The sequence below is a fragment of the Oculina patagonica genome, chromosome 9 (genome assembly GCF_052425735.1).
Source record: "Oculina patagonica isolate OP01 chromosome 9, crgOcupat, whole genome shotgun sequence".
In the NCBI taxonomy this organism is placed as follows: Eukaryota; Metazoa; Cnidaria; class Anthozoa; order Scleractinia; family Oculinidae; genus Oculina; species Oculina patagonica.
In genome coordinates this window covers 30,248,134-30,263,958 of record NC_135766.1, presented here as the reverse complement: position 1 = coordinate 30,263,958, position 15,825 = coordinate 30,248,134, and the positions used below count along the sequence as shown (strand labels likewise).

General features: G+C 38.2%; 2 protein-coding genes and 1 pseudogene across 5 annotated transcripts in view; 2 read left to right on the top strand and 1 right to left on the bottom strand.

The window, feature by feature from the left end:
* Window positions 1–15,825, bottom strand: part of LOC144664840 (uncharacterized) — a 181,182-nt pseudogene that overhangs the window by 87,797 nt on the left and 77,560 nt on the right. The gene's annotated exons all lie outside the window — the stretch shown is intronic.
* The window catches only part of LOC144664634 (adhesion G protein-coupled receptor L4-like), an 86,107-nt gene that overhangs the window by 66,031 nt on the left and 4,251 nt on the right, over window positions 1–15,825 (top strand). For 2 of the 3 annotated variants that reach the window (XM_078525792.1, XM_078525797.1), the window contains one exon: window positions 15,361–15,511. The exons of the other annotated variant lie outside the window; for it this stretch is intronic. In XM_078525792.1, the coding sequence (XP_078381918.1) occupies window positions 15,361–15,511 (151 nt within the window). The remainder of the gene's footprint in view (window positions 1–15,360; window positions 15,512–15,825) is intronic. 3 annotated transcript variants of the gene reach the window in all.
* LOC144664819 (uncharacterized) lies at window positions 480–11,995 on the top strand. The gene is made up of 6 exons (XM_078526042.1): window positions 480–745; window positions 4,954–4,989; window positions 6,279–6,599; window positions 8,460–8,545; window positions 10,354–10,414; window positions 11,857–11,995. The coding sequence occupies exons 1-5, from the start codon at window positions 691–693 to the stop codon at window positions 10,411–10,413; spliced, it is 558 nt and encodes a 185-aa protein (XP_078382168.1). The 5' UTR covers window positions 480–690; the 3' UTR covers window position 10,414; window positions 11,857–11,995.

Below are 15,825 nucleotides of genomic sequence, written 5' to 3'. Positions count from 1 at the left end.
TAAAGCCTTTGCTCAATAAACACCGGGCTTGAATATATAACTGCAAGAGTTAAACAAACACCGGGTCCACTAGGCTAATTTTGAATTAAACGCCGGGGGGGGGGGGAGGGGGGTGGCGTTTTTAATTGAAAAAATACAAAAAACCAATAAAAAAGAGAAAATTCTCGTGGGATCGAGGTTATTTCATAACAAGGCTTCGTAACTTAGGCCACACTCTAGCCAGAGTATGCTTTGTTATGTTTTATCGTTATGGTATTGTCATGTCTTCTATACACCTGATTTTGTTTTAACCTGAACGTTTTCAAACGCAGGATTCTTTCCTTTGACAGAATGCCATCTCCCACCACCTTTACCCCCCTCCTGGACTTCACTTCCCGGACCACTTGCTACTATTTCGTAACGCCACTGTCCTTTAAATTGACAGACAAAAATTGACGCGATGTTATGACATGAAATGCATTAAACAGTCTTAATGGATAATCCACTAACTTAAAACACTGTCTTAATGGACGATCGACTAACTTCTCAGTTTCCGTGCGAAATTCCGCTCGCATAAATACAAAGCGAAAATGCTGAACGGGTGATACAGACGAAAAGATAGAAGTAAAACTGTACTCGGTGATATATATGCCCATTTGATAGAAAGACGTTCAGCAGACTCTTGGAGCCATATGTAAAGCAAAAGCTGAAATGAAGACAGGCGTGACAGTACCGAAAGCAGTCTCATTTATTGGATTGATTTTAAGTAAGTACGGATGTACAGTCACAAATACCCTTTTTTTATTGCAACTTTTTTTGTCATTTCTATAATCATAATATTTGCGCGATAAACTCAAAGGCAAACTAACATAAATAACTCGCATACAAAGCTATACCCAAGACAAAGAAAGAAAATTTATTAACTAAAACAATAGAATACATAAATATTTTTATAAAAAAGTATGTTTGCTCGCGGTTTTTCTCGCTTACAAGGAATTTTATATGTGACTTCTTTTATCAGCCAAAAAACTACCTTGTATTTGCTTCGATTTTATCGGTAGAATTTATTCGGACTTTTTTTAATCCAGTTTTTTTAAGGTTTATGGGCGCAGATGGCCAATTAAAACCATATCACCGGCTTTACGACGCCCCGGTGCTCAAAGAAACTAATACGACCACTATTATTTCCCTTAAATGCAATTCACCTAACAATATATTTTTAACAAAACTGGAGAAAGCTAATACCATTCACTCCACAACAGTCTCATACTGACTTCGAAGTATGGTTTCAGTATATTTCGCACAGTGCTCCTTAGAGTCCTTATTGAGTGTGGCACAAACATGATGAATTGTTTATCTTGAAATGTAAAGCTGCATAATTCCTAAGCTAATTTTCCAGAAAATATATGTCTCCCGTGAGTTTACAAAGAAGTGTGCGGCCATCTTACCCAAAAGCTTATTTTACCTACCGCATAAGATGAAGTTTTTTTGGCTAGATTTATGAATGGCGCAAGACCCAAAAAACGCCTGACGTTTTGATGTGAAATTAGCTGAGTAAAAAGCTTGCGCCATCATCGTTTTAGAACGGTGATCGACCGAAATTTACATTAATTAAGTTGACTGCCAAAATGTTAATGCGAAAGAGTAACTACAACGAAACGTAAAAACTGAAAAAGAATGCGAAAACTGAATAGTGTAGTACACCAGTATACAGAAATATCTAAGTAATCAAGTCAAGGCATAAATTGTCATATTTTTCTCGAATCCCTTTCTCCTTAGATTTGCCTGGTGACGTTAGTAAGGCACTTCCCAAGACGTCAGCAAAACCTTGGCAATGTACAGTATTGGTGTGAACTTGAATGGAATTTTTTTACGAGATCGGTAATGCTATCGAATGAAAAGATGACTTCAAAATGAAAACTTCGAATAATTATAATTAAATACCAATTGAATTTTATTTGAATTAAATTTTATCACGGCCTGAATGCATGTCATGGCTTTAAAAGATTTCGAAAAAGATGTTTGGTCTCATTTTCGATAAAAAAAATCATCTGAAACATTTTGCCTGTCGTGTGACGCACGTTCATCTGGTTTTGAACAGTTTTAAATTGTGTTTTTAAGATTTTATTCTTGACTTTTATGTAACTCTTGCGAAGAACGATTTAATTGATGAGGAACTAGTACTGTTATTTTCCGGATACTCCGATCTTTTATTCGAGAGATGAATTATTTTTTGGCCCGTCATTCAAACATCTTTAGTTTAGTTTTGGAATCGGGGAAATTTATTTCCCGTTGAGGGATGACCCGACATGGCAGAATATGAGTGGAACTTGAATAGGGCTGGTAGCCGGCCTAAACAACCGGCTACTTGCCAAACTTTGGCCGTCTACTTTCGTCTCTCTTTACCCTAAGCTTTGACAAAAAATAAATAAAATAATAGATAGATGCCGCAAAAATACTGCACGACATTCTTGTCTAATGTCTGAGTCGAATTGTAAAAGCATTGCAAGAGTTTTTAATATGTTCACCTTTAAAATAAAGCAGCGAAACGCAATGCGGTGAAATCTACATCTTTTGATGAGAAATTCTGGAAGTGACATCTGTGTTCAAAACAGGAATTTTTGCACAACTTAAAGTTCCGAAAAAAAGACCACATGTTTTGTAAAAATCACAGACAAACATGATCTGGAAAATAAAACAGGCCAATGGGTTTTATTCACGAAAATACAACTTTCTTAAGAAAGAGTTTGTAAACAAGACAGTGGAATCAAATTACATTTCACATGAAATTTGCATACATTTGAACTTGCAAATAAGAAGTATCTCTGCCGAGACATAATAGCGAAACCTTGCATTAATAATCTTTGTATTCTGATCTGATTGTTATTTTTTATGCATTAACTATTTGAAAGTGGTTCTCATTGATGAAAACAAAACGGTTTTTCATTCACTGCTTGAAGTATTTATACGTGAAAACATTCACTAAATCAAATTACATTCTGCACGAAATATTTTGAATCCTTTCGTCCCGAAACTTTGAGGAAATTGAAATCTTTGTTGGACAGTACTGCATAAAAGCAGTTCATAGAATCGAATAAGAAGATAAGAACCATATTGATAAAGGAAATTTGAAAACTTTATTTTGTCTTATTTTGACGAAATTCAGGATTTTCAAAGACTGGGCCAGTAAACGGCTGTATCGATATCTTTTCTGTCTCTAACGATTTTGCTGCGGTTTCGAACAAGCTCAGTTTTCAACACATGGCAGCGGGCAGAAGTCGGTTCGTTCTGTATTTTTCAATACGATATACAAGTTACAGGTCAATATACAGACCTTCTGTAAAGTAAAAAAAAGTTTTGGGAACAAACCATTGTGAACTTATTTTCTATGTTGATCAGTAAAAATCCTTACTACGACATGGGGCTTGTTATCAAGTTCGTAAGTATGTTAATACTGCAAGAATTATTATCAAGTGTGTTTTGTTTTATTAGCGCTTTATACTCTAAGGTCTTGGTATAGGAGATCAAAATTAAGGCAAATTTCTGTTCTTCTCTAATTGCTTGGCACAGTTTAGTACGCGCACAAACGAAAAACTAAGAAAAAAGGATACTGAAACGGTCAGGAAATGTATGCAAACATTGAATTGAATGAAAAAAGGCCGAAAATAGCATTTTCAAGCATCTAAATTCACCTAAAATGCTGGTGAGGATGGAGGTGATTGGAGTAGAAAGCTCGATGGGATAGGGTGGAGTAAAATACTGCAGGAGAGGGGAGGGAGGGGAAGGATGGAAGTAGAAAGGGAGGGACAGGTGGGGGTGAAAGGCTAAGGAGAGGGAAAGGGAGGGAGAATTAAAATCTATGCTTGGTTATATCACGCAACTTTTGACTTCTGTTGTTTTCTCACAAGAACAAAACTTAAGGTGGGGTTCTACCTGAATTTGAATGAAATTTTAAGAGATTTAAAGAAGGGATTGAAGAAAAAAATGGAAAAACCATCAAACAGTTGACCCCCTCGAAAGCGCACTCCAGGTTGTCAGGGGGCTGTTTGGTGTCCGTCGACCAATTTTTAACTTCAAATTCTAATATTTCTTATTTGTCTAAATTTTACTTATCCTTTGAGAAAATCTATCGCCTCCCCGACATTCCCCCAAATCGCCCAAAATTAACAAAATACTGCAAAACATAGATATATGAGATAAGTAAAGCTTTTTTGATTTCTTGAAACGCAGCTGAAATGGTTTTCGGTATTTTCCAGCCCTTATACTTTGGGTCAGTATTACTATTCTTCATCAGTTGCTATTACAGTAATGGTATGCAACAAATACCTAATCATTGGTCAACTAGTTGTGATTATTTTCTTGACAATAGTAGTTACCTGATAAAGAGTATTGCGAAAAGGCTGCACTTTGCCAATTTTCTAGTCGTCTAGCTCAATCGTTTATTTTTACATGTATTGTGCGAAATATATATATAAATTGAGAACATTATGTTATTAAGTAATAATGCAATCTTGAAAACATTCCAGATATTTAATGTTCTACCAGGGTTCTACACGCAAATACAGCTCATGCAGACTGTGACTTACGCAAACCTCCCACTGAGTGTTATTAAAGCCTGGTTTTCACTAGCGACGCAAGCACAAGCGCAAAGGTAACAGCTCTTATTTCACCGTGAAAACGACTTTGACTCAAGCAAAAGCACAAGCGCATTTCAATTTGATGCTCGTGCTTGTGCTTGCCGCAAGCAAAAACTGACAAGGATCAAAATTTGTCCTTTTTGCGTGATTGCGCTTGTGCTTGCGTCGCTAGTGAAAACCAGGCTTAAAGTGGCTGTTTTTCCAGTGATTTTTACTGTACTGTACCCCCCTTTCTTAATTATTAACCGCCCGATTTTAAGCTTCTCAAGCTTCTTGTTACAATTGTTTTAGCCATTGTTTTTATTTTAACTGCTGCAATATTTCCTTTGTACTGCAGTTGTTCAAAGTTGTTGGACAATAACTTCATCGAAAGGTAACTTTCTACACATTAATATAGTTTTAAGTCTTTTAAAAACAACCAGAGTCAAAGTTTCCGACACTGATCAATAACTTTTGATGCCACTCCATTAGCTTCCTTGTTTGTTTCTTTGTTTGTTTGTTTTTGGTTTCTTTGTTTCCTTGCTTGCTTTGGGGTTCTCTCAAATGATTTTTAGCTCACCGCCAGACTTCAATTCAGCCTTGCTTGGTTTTAGTTGAGCATGTACCTTCCACTAAAAGTGCTATGTTTGGTTTTGTTGTACCCAATTTGTGGAAAAAAATAAAAATTTCCAACAGTGACCAACATCTTATTCTCCCCGCGTAATCAATACATTGTTGAGCAAACGGCAAAAGGAATAAAGACAATCATCAGCAAGGGAATATTACTGTAAAGTAACGCCGAATAGTTCTTTAAAAGGACATAAAAAGTAATGCCAACTAGCTCGGTATTTATCGTGTTTTCTGACTGGTTCATTGCCACATACTTTTAATTAATTCCAACGAGACGCCGAGCCAAGAGGTGAGGCTGTCGGGCGGCTCAGGCCGTGTGCGTGTGAGTGTATGGCGAGCTTACGTTCTGCGTGGGACTTTTTTGACCATATTTGGGTGTAAGTACCCCATATTTGGGTTGTTTGTTCTCCCACTGTTTCCGTCTCTCCTCCTTCTGGGCTGACCATGGCGTCCACGCGCTCGCTGTTTTCTGTGGCCTTCTCCCTTTCCTTCACCTTTGGCTATCGTCCACGATTTCCCGCCACTCATCGTCTTCGCGATGATCTTCACTTGGTCCTTCTGTTCGATCGAGAGACAGATCATGTCTGTGACTTGACCAGAGACTGTACTCTGGCTCTGGATGCTGAGTCGGGTTGCTTCATTTGTGTGGTTGTATGACGGATTCCTCTCCGTTTCGCTCTCCGCGTGTCATCTCCGACTCTCACTCTCATCATCACGAGTCGTCTCCGCTGTCTATCTCATCCCGTCAGTGCGTGCCATCTCGTCTTGTGGGTGCCATCGCGATCGCCCTGCTCGGCGCCTGCTCCCTACACCTGTGTCATTGCACCGGATCCCTTTATTGCATACCTTCAATTTACATACAGTGTCATTTCAATTTCTCATCATTCAATATCTTTCTGACACATGAGTATTCGCTCGGGCACTACCGATAGGTAACTAGTTATATTCCAGTTCATTTGAATTGATCATTTTAATATAACATTTTAACTGGGTAAATTATTTGAGCTTTTTTAGTCTTAAAAGCTGAAAGGCTTTATTATATTATTTTTACAGGAAATGAATGTAAGACTGCCAAACCCTTACAACTTCACAGTAAACATAACAATTCTTGTCCATCGGACTGGTGGAACAAGATAAAATGTGATCCATTTCTCGGTGGTTCTCGTTCTCGTCAAAGATGTTCGCGCTGGTGTAAGTTATTCGCCTCGTGTTTTGGTGGAAAAAAGAAAATGCAATCAATCCAGCAGTGCTCTTCCAAGTTTCGTAGCCTTGCTCCATTTGAAGCCCATTTTAATGGTAGTGGTGGCAGTGGGGCAGTTGTAAATGTCGCACCCTGCAGCCCTTTCAGGAAGGGTGTGTTTATCATAAAAGCAGGTACGTGTGGCATTAACATTATTTTTATAATCATAATCCGCTAAACGGACGCGTAGCTTTAAATTTGTCGATCTTACCCATTCGTGGCCATCCTTGTGCCTGTCTTGTCTATTATTTACTCTTTGTTGTTCAGTTCTATATTAGCAACACATCGTTTTAAGGTTTTCCTCAACTTGAAGGCAAATTTTTACATGACATGATGAAAGAGAGCAGTTTTATTATATAAACTGCAGTGGTATGGCGAGTGGTAGCAAATCGATAAAAATGGTATCACACATGTGTGGATAAAAATGATATCCACACATGTGTGATATTACTTTTGACCAATCAGCTCGCAGAGTTTGGCATGTTTCAATGCTCAATGAGTAAAAGTTTAGCGATATTAAGTCGAAACATCTTCGGATCTTCCTCGGCAATCTTCGAAAATGTTCGGAAAAGTTCGGAAAATGTTTGGAAACATTCGTACGACCTTCAGACAACATTTTGAAAAGTTTCGGAAATCTTCGAAAAATCTTCGGAAATCTTCGGGAAATTGTCAAAAACCTCGTTATTAATAGGTTTATATAATAAACAGAATAATACATGGTTGCTTGGGGATATGAAATTTATCTTCTCGCGCAGCGAACTCGTGAGATATCAATTTTAACACTCAACGATAAATTTCATATCTCCGCGCAACCATGTATTATCCTCTATATATCGTGATTCAGCTCACCACTTACGGAAAAATTGAATGTCTGTCCAAAGGTTAACCGTACTTTTTAAACAAGCTAACTAGTTGCGTTTATTTAACAAGAACAAGCTCAACTGTCTTATGTAAGTCGGGTGGATGGGAAGATGCATCGAAATTGCACAAATTTTCCTACCCTGGGGCGACGAACTGTGGTGGTTATAGCTTCAATCGTTTAGAGTACGTTACACATCTTCAAAGTTGGGGCGGGCCTCAAAAGCCCCCCCCCCCCCCCCCCCTCCCACGTTCTGAACAGGGTTAATGGACGACTACTGAAAGCATTGTCTGAGTAATAATAATTGTGAAAATGTCTTGGTGACAGTGTTCTGATTTGCTCAAACTAAAGTAACTGCTAAAGCCTGGTTTTCACTAGCGACGCAAGCACAAGCGCAAGGATAACAGCTCTTATTTCACCATGAAATCGGCTTCAACTGACGCAAGCTTAAAGCTGATTTCCAGTCCGTACTGCGCAGACTCGGGGTTTGTTTACGTTTTTGTTTTGAATTCGTTGAAACGTTACCTTCGGTGACAGCATATCATGAAGTTTTTAGTCCGCCATTACGTTCGCTTCGTTCAAGAACTTCCGATGAGCTGACGTCGGTTTAAATGCGTCGGTTCTTCTACTTGTTATTATTTGTTCTGCAGGATATCTGGCGTTAATAATGAAGAAACAGGTAAGTGTCACGTAATTTTTAGTTTTGCTTTGTTTGTGAGGCTCACATAAACATTGCAGCCGAGATTGCGCAGTACGGACTGTAATTCATCTTTAAGCACAAGCGCAATGCATTTTGATCCTCGTGTTTGTGCTTTGCTTCACAAGGATCAAAATTTTCCCTTTTCTCGTGCTTGTGCTTGTGCTTGTGCTTGTGCTTTTGTCCTTAGTGAAAACCAGGCGTAACGTGTACGGGGTCGGACGGCTTTTTTTCCGGACCGGCACAAGTCAACTCATCCGACCCCATAAGTCATGCATCCTTTCCGGGTTTTCGTTCGATTTGTGAACATTTCTTGCCTCCAGGAACAGACAATCACACTTGCTGGGCTAAAAGATGGAGAAACCTGGGGTAGCTAAAGGTTAGGTATGCTTGAAATGCTAGACGATATGTGTAATAATTTGTTTGGTATTATTACAGGTACAGGTGTTTCTTGCCCCCCAGGCATTCCTTGTGACATCCAGCGACCACAAGCGCCAGGTCTTCTTTCTCCATTTGAAAAACCGGTAAGTAAAAGTAATTCCACCGAAATAGAACTGAAAATAGATTTTCGCTCCAACTTCGCCCAATGGTTGTTCATCTTAAGAAAACTTTAGTTTTTAAATAAAAAAGAGGGGTCCAGGTATTTGTTTAGGAGCAGGAAGACCTTCTATACACCCCATAACTCCTTACAATATCAGCAATTATATTATCACGAGTACTGGCTACGTTCACATACATATGAGAAAAGTAGAAAAAAAGATAGGTCCCGGTATTTGTTTACGAGAAATGACGATTTATCTCTCTTGCGAGCCAAGCCGTATAGAAAAAGCCGCCATTTTCTTAAACGTGCGCGCGTTAATCACGCGTAACATTATGCGCAGTACGGGATGCGCAATCCAATACTGAGGAATTACCTTAATGTACCATTCACGCTGGAAAGATCTTCGTAGTTCAGTGCGAACATTTTTTCCAAATGCAAATATAGAATAAATTAGTTTAGGTTCTCCAGTTCAATCTAAGAAACACTAAAGCCTTCGACTGAAAATCAGTGTTTGTTTGTTTGTTTGTTTGTTTTCCCTTTTTAGGCTTTTCTTTTTACAATTAAGCCAAAATGAGGAATGAATGACATAACACTTCCATTCGTATACATATTTAAGCAGGATCATCTTTAACAATAATAAGCTTGTTTCGCCCAGTTAAATGCTTCGAAAGGTGGACGATGCTTGGCGTATTGTTTCTCACTGGACATTTGTAATTAAGCTGAACTTTTTTGCTTTTTGTGGCCTCGCAAGTTTGAAACTTTGCCGACACTCTGATTTGGACGACTGAACTCTAATTACGCGAGCGAGTCACGAACATCTTTAAGCAGGATCGGCGAGAGCGGTCTGGGGAGGTAGACGTCCTTGCGAGATGTTCCTCTAATAAGTTTTACTGTGTTTGGTTGAAAGAAAAGCCAAAGCCCGCTGCAGCGGAGGATTAGTTGATCCCGGGTTGAGGTGTGCAGACCTAAACTAGGATTCTTTTAAAATAAAACTGATCCTGATCGCATGGCTTGTGATCCCGATCCTGCATCTGCGATCCTCGACCCCCAGGACTTGATCCCAAACCTTTGATTCCTGATCTCATATATACACCTAGTTGAAGAAATTTTGACCTTGTGAAAAGCATAACAATGAACGATAAGATCAAATGGCATTCTGGGTAGACAGCATTGGCAAGCTGAGTAACATTCCATTTATTGATAATCACGATGTTTTCTTCTTTTGGAGCATTAAGAGCTTAATGTGTGCAACCTTGCGTTTCATCATGTTTATTATGCCACAGACGGGGATTATTTTTTTTACGATATCCCAACCAACATTTGGGTCGCATCGCTTATGGTTTATGCTTTTCACGGGTCAACGTTTCTCTAATCGGCTTCTTTCGATATATTGAAATTCAGCCTGGTAGCGAGGCCTAGAGGACACAAACAAAAAAAAAATTACAAGCATGTTTATTCATTTCTTTTGTTTGTGTCCTCTAGTCTTCACTACCAAGCTAAATTTAAATATATCAATACATACTAGAGGTACAACGTGAGTAAAGAACTATACCTCATTTTAACAATAGACAAATTAACATAAACTCCCTTCTCGTCGATTATGTATATCTAGTCAGTATTATGACCATGCACTTCTCTGTCCTATAACTGCCTGGAAAAATGCCCTTAAAATAATGAGCTTCAAAACAATGAATACTTTTCAAACTGTATAAATTATGCGAGCGGTCAACTAAATCACTAATTAAAAGAGAGAACCCCTAGTTTTAAAAAGTTTTTCATTTTTAATTTTAGATGCTGGATTTTTTTACTTCAATCAACGAAATAAAGTTTGGACAGCAAAAACGCAGTTGAGGTAGTGTCTTATAATGTTGCTACACTTACACTTATCCCATTGTTGACGGTGTATGCTATATAATTCATATGACAGCACTGTATTGGGGTAAACAGCGAAGCAAAAAATTTTACTTCAGAACCTAAAAGCCACGTACAACTTTCATATCAATGTGTAAAGACGCGATTTTTGACACAATGACAAAAATTGTACGTATCAAACATGTTTCATATTATGCATGCAAATTTCGTCGATTATGAGCCATCCAAAAGGTTTGCAGCGTGCCTTCCATCCTCAGAGAGGACTGGAACAACTTTACGTAACTTTTAACCTTTCTGGTCTTCAAAGCGGCGAATTTTTTAATTTTTCTTTCTATCTGTTTGCACTCGCTCTTTCTTGTAGACCATTTACCGATTTCCTTCCCTGCTTCCTGCGCCGAAAATCAGAAAGGCTAGCGCGCACTTGTTATGGCGTTAGGCTTGTACCGAAAGTGCTCGTAAAAAAAGCATTAAATGCTAAAAGAAGTGCTCGTTTTTGCCAAAAAAAGTGCTAAAATAATGCTATTTTTTTTAAAAAAGTGCTCGTGGGTTACATAATAATGCTCACTTTTTTCCGATTTTTTTAAACATAGAATATTACATTTTTCAGATTTTCAGTTAGATTTTTCAACAATAAAATATAACGATCAATGTTTGATGTCAGAGTACGCTCTCGAGCTATCTCTGCCTTGGCTGGCTGACTTCCATTGTTCCTTGATGACAACGTGGATGACGTCATCTTGGAAAAAGTGTGATGGACTGGGTTTCTAGACTAGACAATCACTGACGTATCAAACCGATCAAACCTATTCCCCAGGCCTCCTCGGCTCCTTTGACTAAAATGAGGGCATAATGCATCTTTGGACGCCATAAATGAAGTCACATTGTGCTTTTTTACACAAAATTATACAAATAATCAGTCGAAAATCCAAAATAATGCTAGCAGTGCTTTTTTGGATAAAATGTAAAAAAAAAATGCTCGAGAAGCCAAATAATGCCAAGAAAATTCGGTACAAGCCTATATGGCGTCGGTGCTCGCAGTTCTGTTTTGGTTTGGCGCTTACTTGCACGAAGCGCGCTGCCAGGCGGCTGTGAAAAATTTAGGAGCATTTCGCGACATTTTGTCTTAGCATGTCTTCAAAAGATTGCATCCAAGCTCAATACGTTGATCCTTAACATCGTTAACTTTTTTCTAGCATAATTGCATGAGTAGAACTTGCTGTACGCCATTTCGTATTAGTGAATGCTATGTCATTGTTTATTATCTGCCACTGAGGCAATGGAAATGCATTTCCAGAGTTTTGATTGGCTTAGCGGTGTTGTATCCCAGCCATTACTATTGTTTTAAATTATTATGTCGAAAACTCAAGCTAGTAGTCAAATCCTTAAACAGCTTATCTTCTTATATTTTAATCCTTTATGCAGGATGCGGTCTCTGTGTTCGAAACTGTGATCCAAGATTTTAGAAACGTATCTTTCAAAATGAACATAACAGGAAGCCAAAGAATGGAAAACACGTTTTTCACTACGCTCGCTTTGGAGGACTTTTTCGTGCGATTTGCGCAAGAACAATTGAGCTCCACTTTCACCGAATCCTCGTCCAATGACAGTCATAAAGTGGGTGAGTTAAAATTGTTCCTACATACTGTATTTTATTTTACTAAAAAAGGTAATCTATATATTCAATATGATCTTATTTTCATTGCTTTGTTTTATTATAAAATTAAAACAATTGAAGGCAGCATAATCACTGAATATCCGATGAAACGTTTAATTTGCATATATAAGGATATCACAGCAATTGTGCAAAAGAATAAATACACAAAGCAAGTTTGAAAAACACTCCATGTTCTCCAAAAAATAAGTGCAAAACGTTAAAGAACAATTTAAAAATCAAATCTGCCGAATACAAGCTGGAAGCATCTCTTTCAGTTTTTCCAAAATGTTGTAATTTCGGCCTCCTTGCCATCGTTAGCCACCCTTACTTTTCGATGGGTTCCAGTTATTTGTTGAGTTCTGCTCCACAAACGTTTCTGTCGACATTTTTGGAAAAGCCTGTGTTTATTCATTACCTTATTTGCTGTTGTTGTTCTAGATGTTAAAGTCAAGCGCGTTTTGCAACACAATGAGAGTGAGTTTCGTTTCAATGGAAGCAGAGCAGAGAACTTCATCAAGATTCCCTCATCAAATTTACATAACAAAGGTTGGTACACTCAGTGACTGTTAAATATTTCGACGCTTTGTTAATTACCAAATTTCTGTGACTCTCTCAGTTAGTTTTCTGAAAACTAGTAGTTTCAACAGTTTTTGTATAGTCCTCATTTTTCTTTATCCAGTGCGTACTTCTGGTGAGTACTCAAAAAGGGTCGTGCTTAAGTGGATCCTTTGAAAGCATGTAAAATTCAGCAAAACAGAAACTAAAATAGGGTACAGAAAGGTAACGGTAAATTTAGCTTTCAGGCGTTCGAACTGAACAAAAAGTATGATTAATCGGCGGACTACTGAGCAATCAATTCTAAAAGACAACTGTAATTAAGTTATTTTGAAAGAACATGCCACTCCCGTTGAATACCCCAATATCGCTGATTTAAAACAAATCGAACAAGTAAGTAAACCCTAACGATATTAACACATTATCGAAACAAATCATCGTCAGCTCATTAAAGAAATTGGTTTATGACCACTAAATTTTCAGAACTAACAGTCAAACGAATATGGGAATTGGTATGAAGAATTTATATCTCAATCTTGAGACGGAAAGAAAGGATGCTTGGCTGATATGTTATTTCTCTCAAATCAGGTTCAGTGGTACTTGGAGTCGCTTACAAAAACCTCCATGAACTGCTTATTACAAACCACTCAGCTGACACCAACACAACAAACAAAACCACCAGGTTCGTATCTGTTTGTTTCCAGTGTTCTGCTTGCCATCAATATCTATTTTTTTAAATTAATGTAGATATTATATTGAGTGAACATTTTAAGAATATTTTAAAGACAACTTAGGAAGAAAAGGAAAAGAAGAGAGATATAACATTTGAGTTCTTCTAATTTTTAATTTCAGGGGACTCAACACCATAATCATGTCAGCCGTAATTTACCCTCCGCCAGAAGAACTACTGGAGAACGTCACTTTGGTTTTCAAAAACTTAAAGGTATCAACATCAATTCGTTACACTTTATATTTTTGTTAATTTACCCTAATTTTTTCTTGTTGCCGGAAAAACTAACTTGAATCATTCAATGTATTTGCTTTCAGCCCGCAGGAAAAAATAGAGAATGTGTATTTTGGAACTTCTCAGAAGACAAGTAAGCAAGTGATTCGGCTCCTTCTCTTTCCATAATAACTACTAGGGAGCTAGTCTTGGTGAAAAATTAAGCCTGCATGAGTGAGAAGGGCAGCACGACCATCAACAAATAGACGAGATAAATAATAATAAATATAAATAAATAAATATGTTATTGACCACTCCCCGAATGGGGCTTTTCAGGGCCAATGTAAACTAACTCTGAAACAAATATTGTAAATGAACGTAACATCATTAAGAATCCCAACTGGCAGGAGGCAGACCAGTTGGCTATTTACAAGCGTAGCCGAGGAGTTGAATTCGGGGCTACTGAAAATAACACCAGCTAGTGGTCAGAACGGGACTTGAACCCGCGAACTCCGGATTTCAAGTCCGGCGCTCTAACCACTCGGCCACGCTGCCTCCCTTCCCAGATTCGCCCAGATTCGCTTTTTTCACGATCCCATAATACACTTTGTTTACCCCCCAAAATTTTTGCATAAGCTTTGTTTTCAATTTCTCTTGGGACGGTTGATCGTCATTGTAGATCCCAAGAGAAATTGAAAACAATGCTTATGCAAACATTTTGGGGGTAAACAAGATGTATTATGGGAACGGTGAAAACAGCGAATTGTCTTATATTAACGTGTTTAGCCAAACAAACGAGTATTCGCAGCTTGGAGCTTAGTTTTTAAAACTGTTTTTGTTTAGCCCTGAAGGTTGGTCAGGGCAAGGATGTGAGACGAAGATAATAACCGACTCCCAAACAGAATGCGTCTGTAATCACTTGACACACTTTGCTGTCCTTATGGATTATACTGACAGCGACGACTCAGTGCCCGTAAGTTTTGTTTTTGTATAGATGTACAGGTGACTGTCTGGGCCAGTTAACTCGTGCCGTCGATAGTTTTCTTTGTTTTGCCATGTGTTTCATTTTTTTTTTTTAGATTTCGCCAATTGTATGTAATAACTAGAGGCATTTTTTCCTTTCAGGGGCAAACCCAGCCATCGGAAGAAGACGATAAAATTCTAACAATTCTTACACAAGTGGGGATGGCTTTATCTCTAACAGGAGTTGTTCTCACAATAATCAGCTATCTTCTGCTAACGTACATACTCAATGATACTTCCATTTTGAGGCACAGTAGCCTAATTCTTCGTGCGCTAGGCTGCAAATCGAGATGTGTGAGATCCAATCTGTCTGGCCGTTTCCTGTGTTGTGTTCTTGCACAAGATTGCTTCACTCGTAAAGTATTTCTCTCCACTAAGGATAATAAATGGGAAACGGTGAATTGTTGAGGAAATCTGAAAAGAATACTGGAGCTTAGTAGCCTCTATAGTATAGGCCACATCCAGCCAGAGTTGAAACATTTTTTTCATTTTTTTATACGCTATATTATTTATGCTTATTTGCCTATTTGTTTGTTTACTGTTTTTTGGGACCTGGAAGAGACCGGCATGCACCTCTATCTCACATCCGGGTTAGTCTCACCACTTCCATCGGAGTAGGGCATATAATCTTTCTTGCCGGAATTGATGCAACAGAAAACAAGGTAAACAAAAACTAGTCAATTACAGTTAGTTTGTATTTTTTATGCCCTAATTCAGTCTAGCCATTCTTGTTTCTTATCCTTTTTTACAGGGAGCTTGTGTTACAGTAGCGGCTCTTATGCAGTACTTCCTGATGGCAGCTTTCTGTTGGATGCTCGTCGAGGGAATTTACCTTTACTTGTTTGTTGTCAAAGTTTACAACATCGCCGATAAAATATGCATTTATCACGCCATTTCTTGGGGTAAGAATAATCAGTTATGCAACGCGCTTTATTGAGAGGTAGTTAGGCATCATAGTTCTGAAATGACTACGTGACTTGGAAACTGACTGCTTTGTGGAATTGTACCCACAAGGCACCCAGTTGGCACACACAAGAAAAAGTAAACTGGAGATAGAGAACATTATGTAGCGAAATAAATAATGAAGGAACATATCTGTAGCTAAGCTGAACACCTAATAAGCTACACAATAGAGTAACGCAACTATAAGCAAATAAGTACATAAAGCACCTTATTTTAGAAATGGCATTTAAACGGGGCCAAAAGTGGTACTTAA

Excerpts from the sequence above, each read along its gene's own strand:
- LOC144664819 (XM_078526042.1), top strand. The coding sequence starts at position 691 with ATGAAGACAGGCGTGACAGTACCGAAAGCAGTCTCATTTATTGGATTG. Across the intron at positions 746-4,953 it reads ATTTATTGGATTGATTTTAA|TTGTTCAAAGTTGTTGGACA; the intron begins GTAAGTACGGAT and ends TTTGTACTGCAG. Across the intron at positions 8,546-10,353 it reads TTTCTCCATTTGAAAAACCG|ATGCTGGATTTTTTTACTTC; the intron begins GTAAGTAAAAGT and ends TTTTAATTTTAG.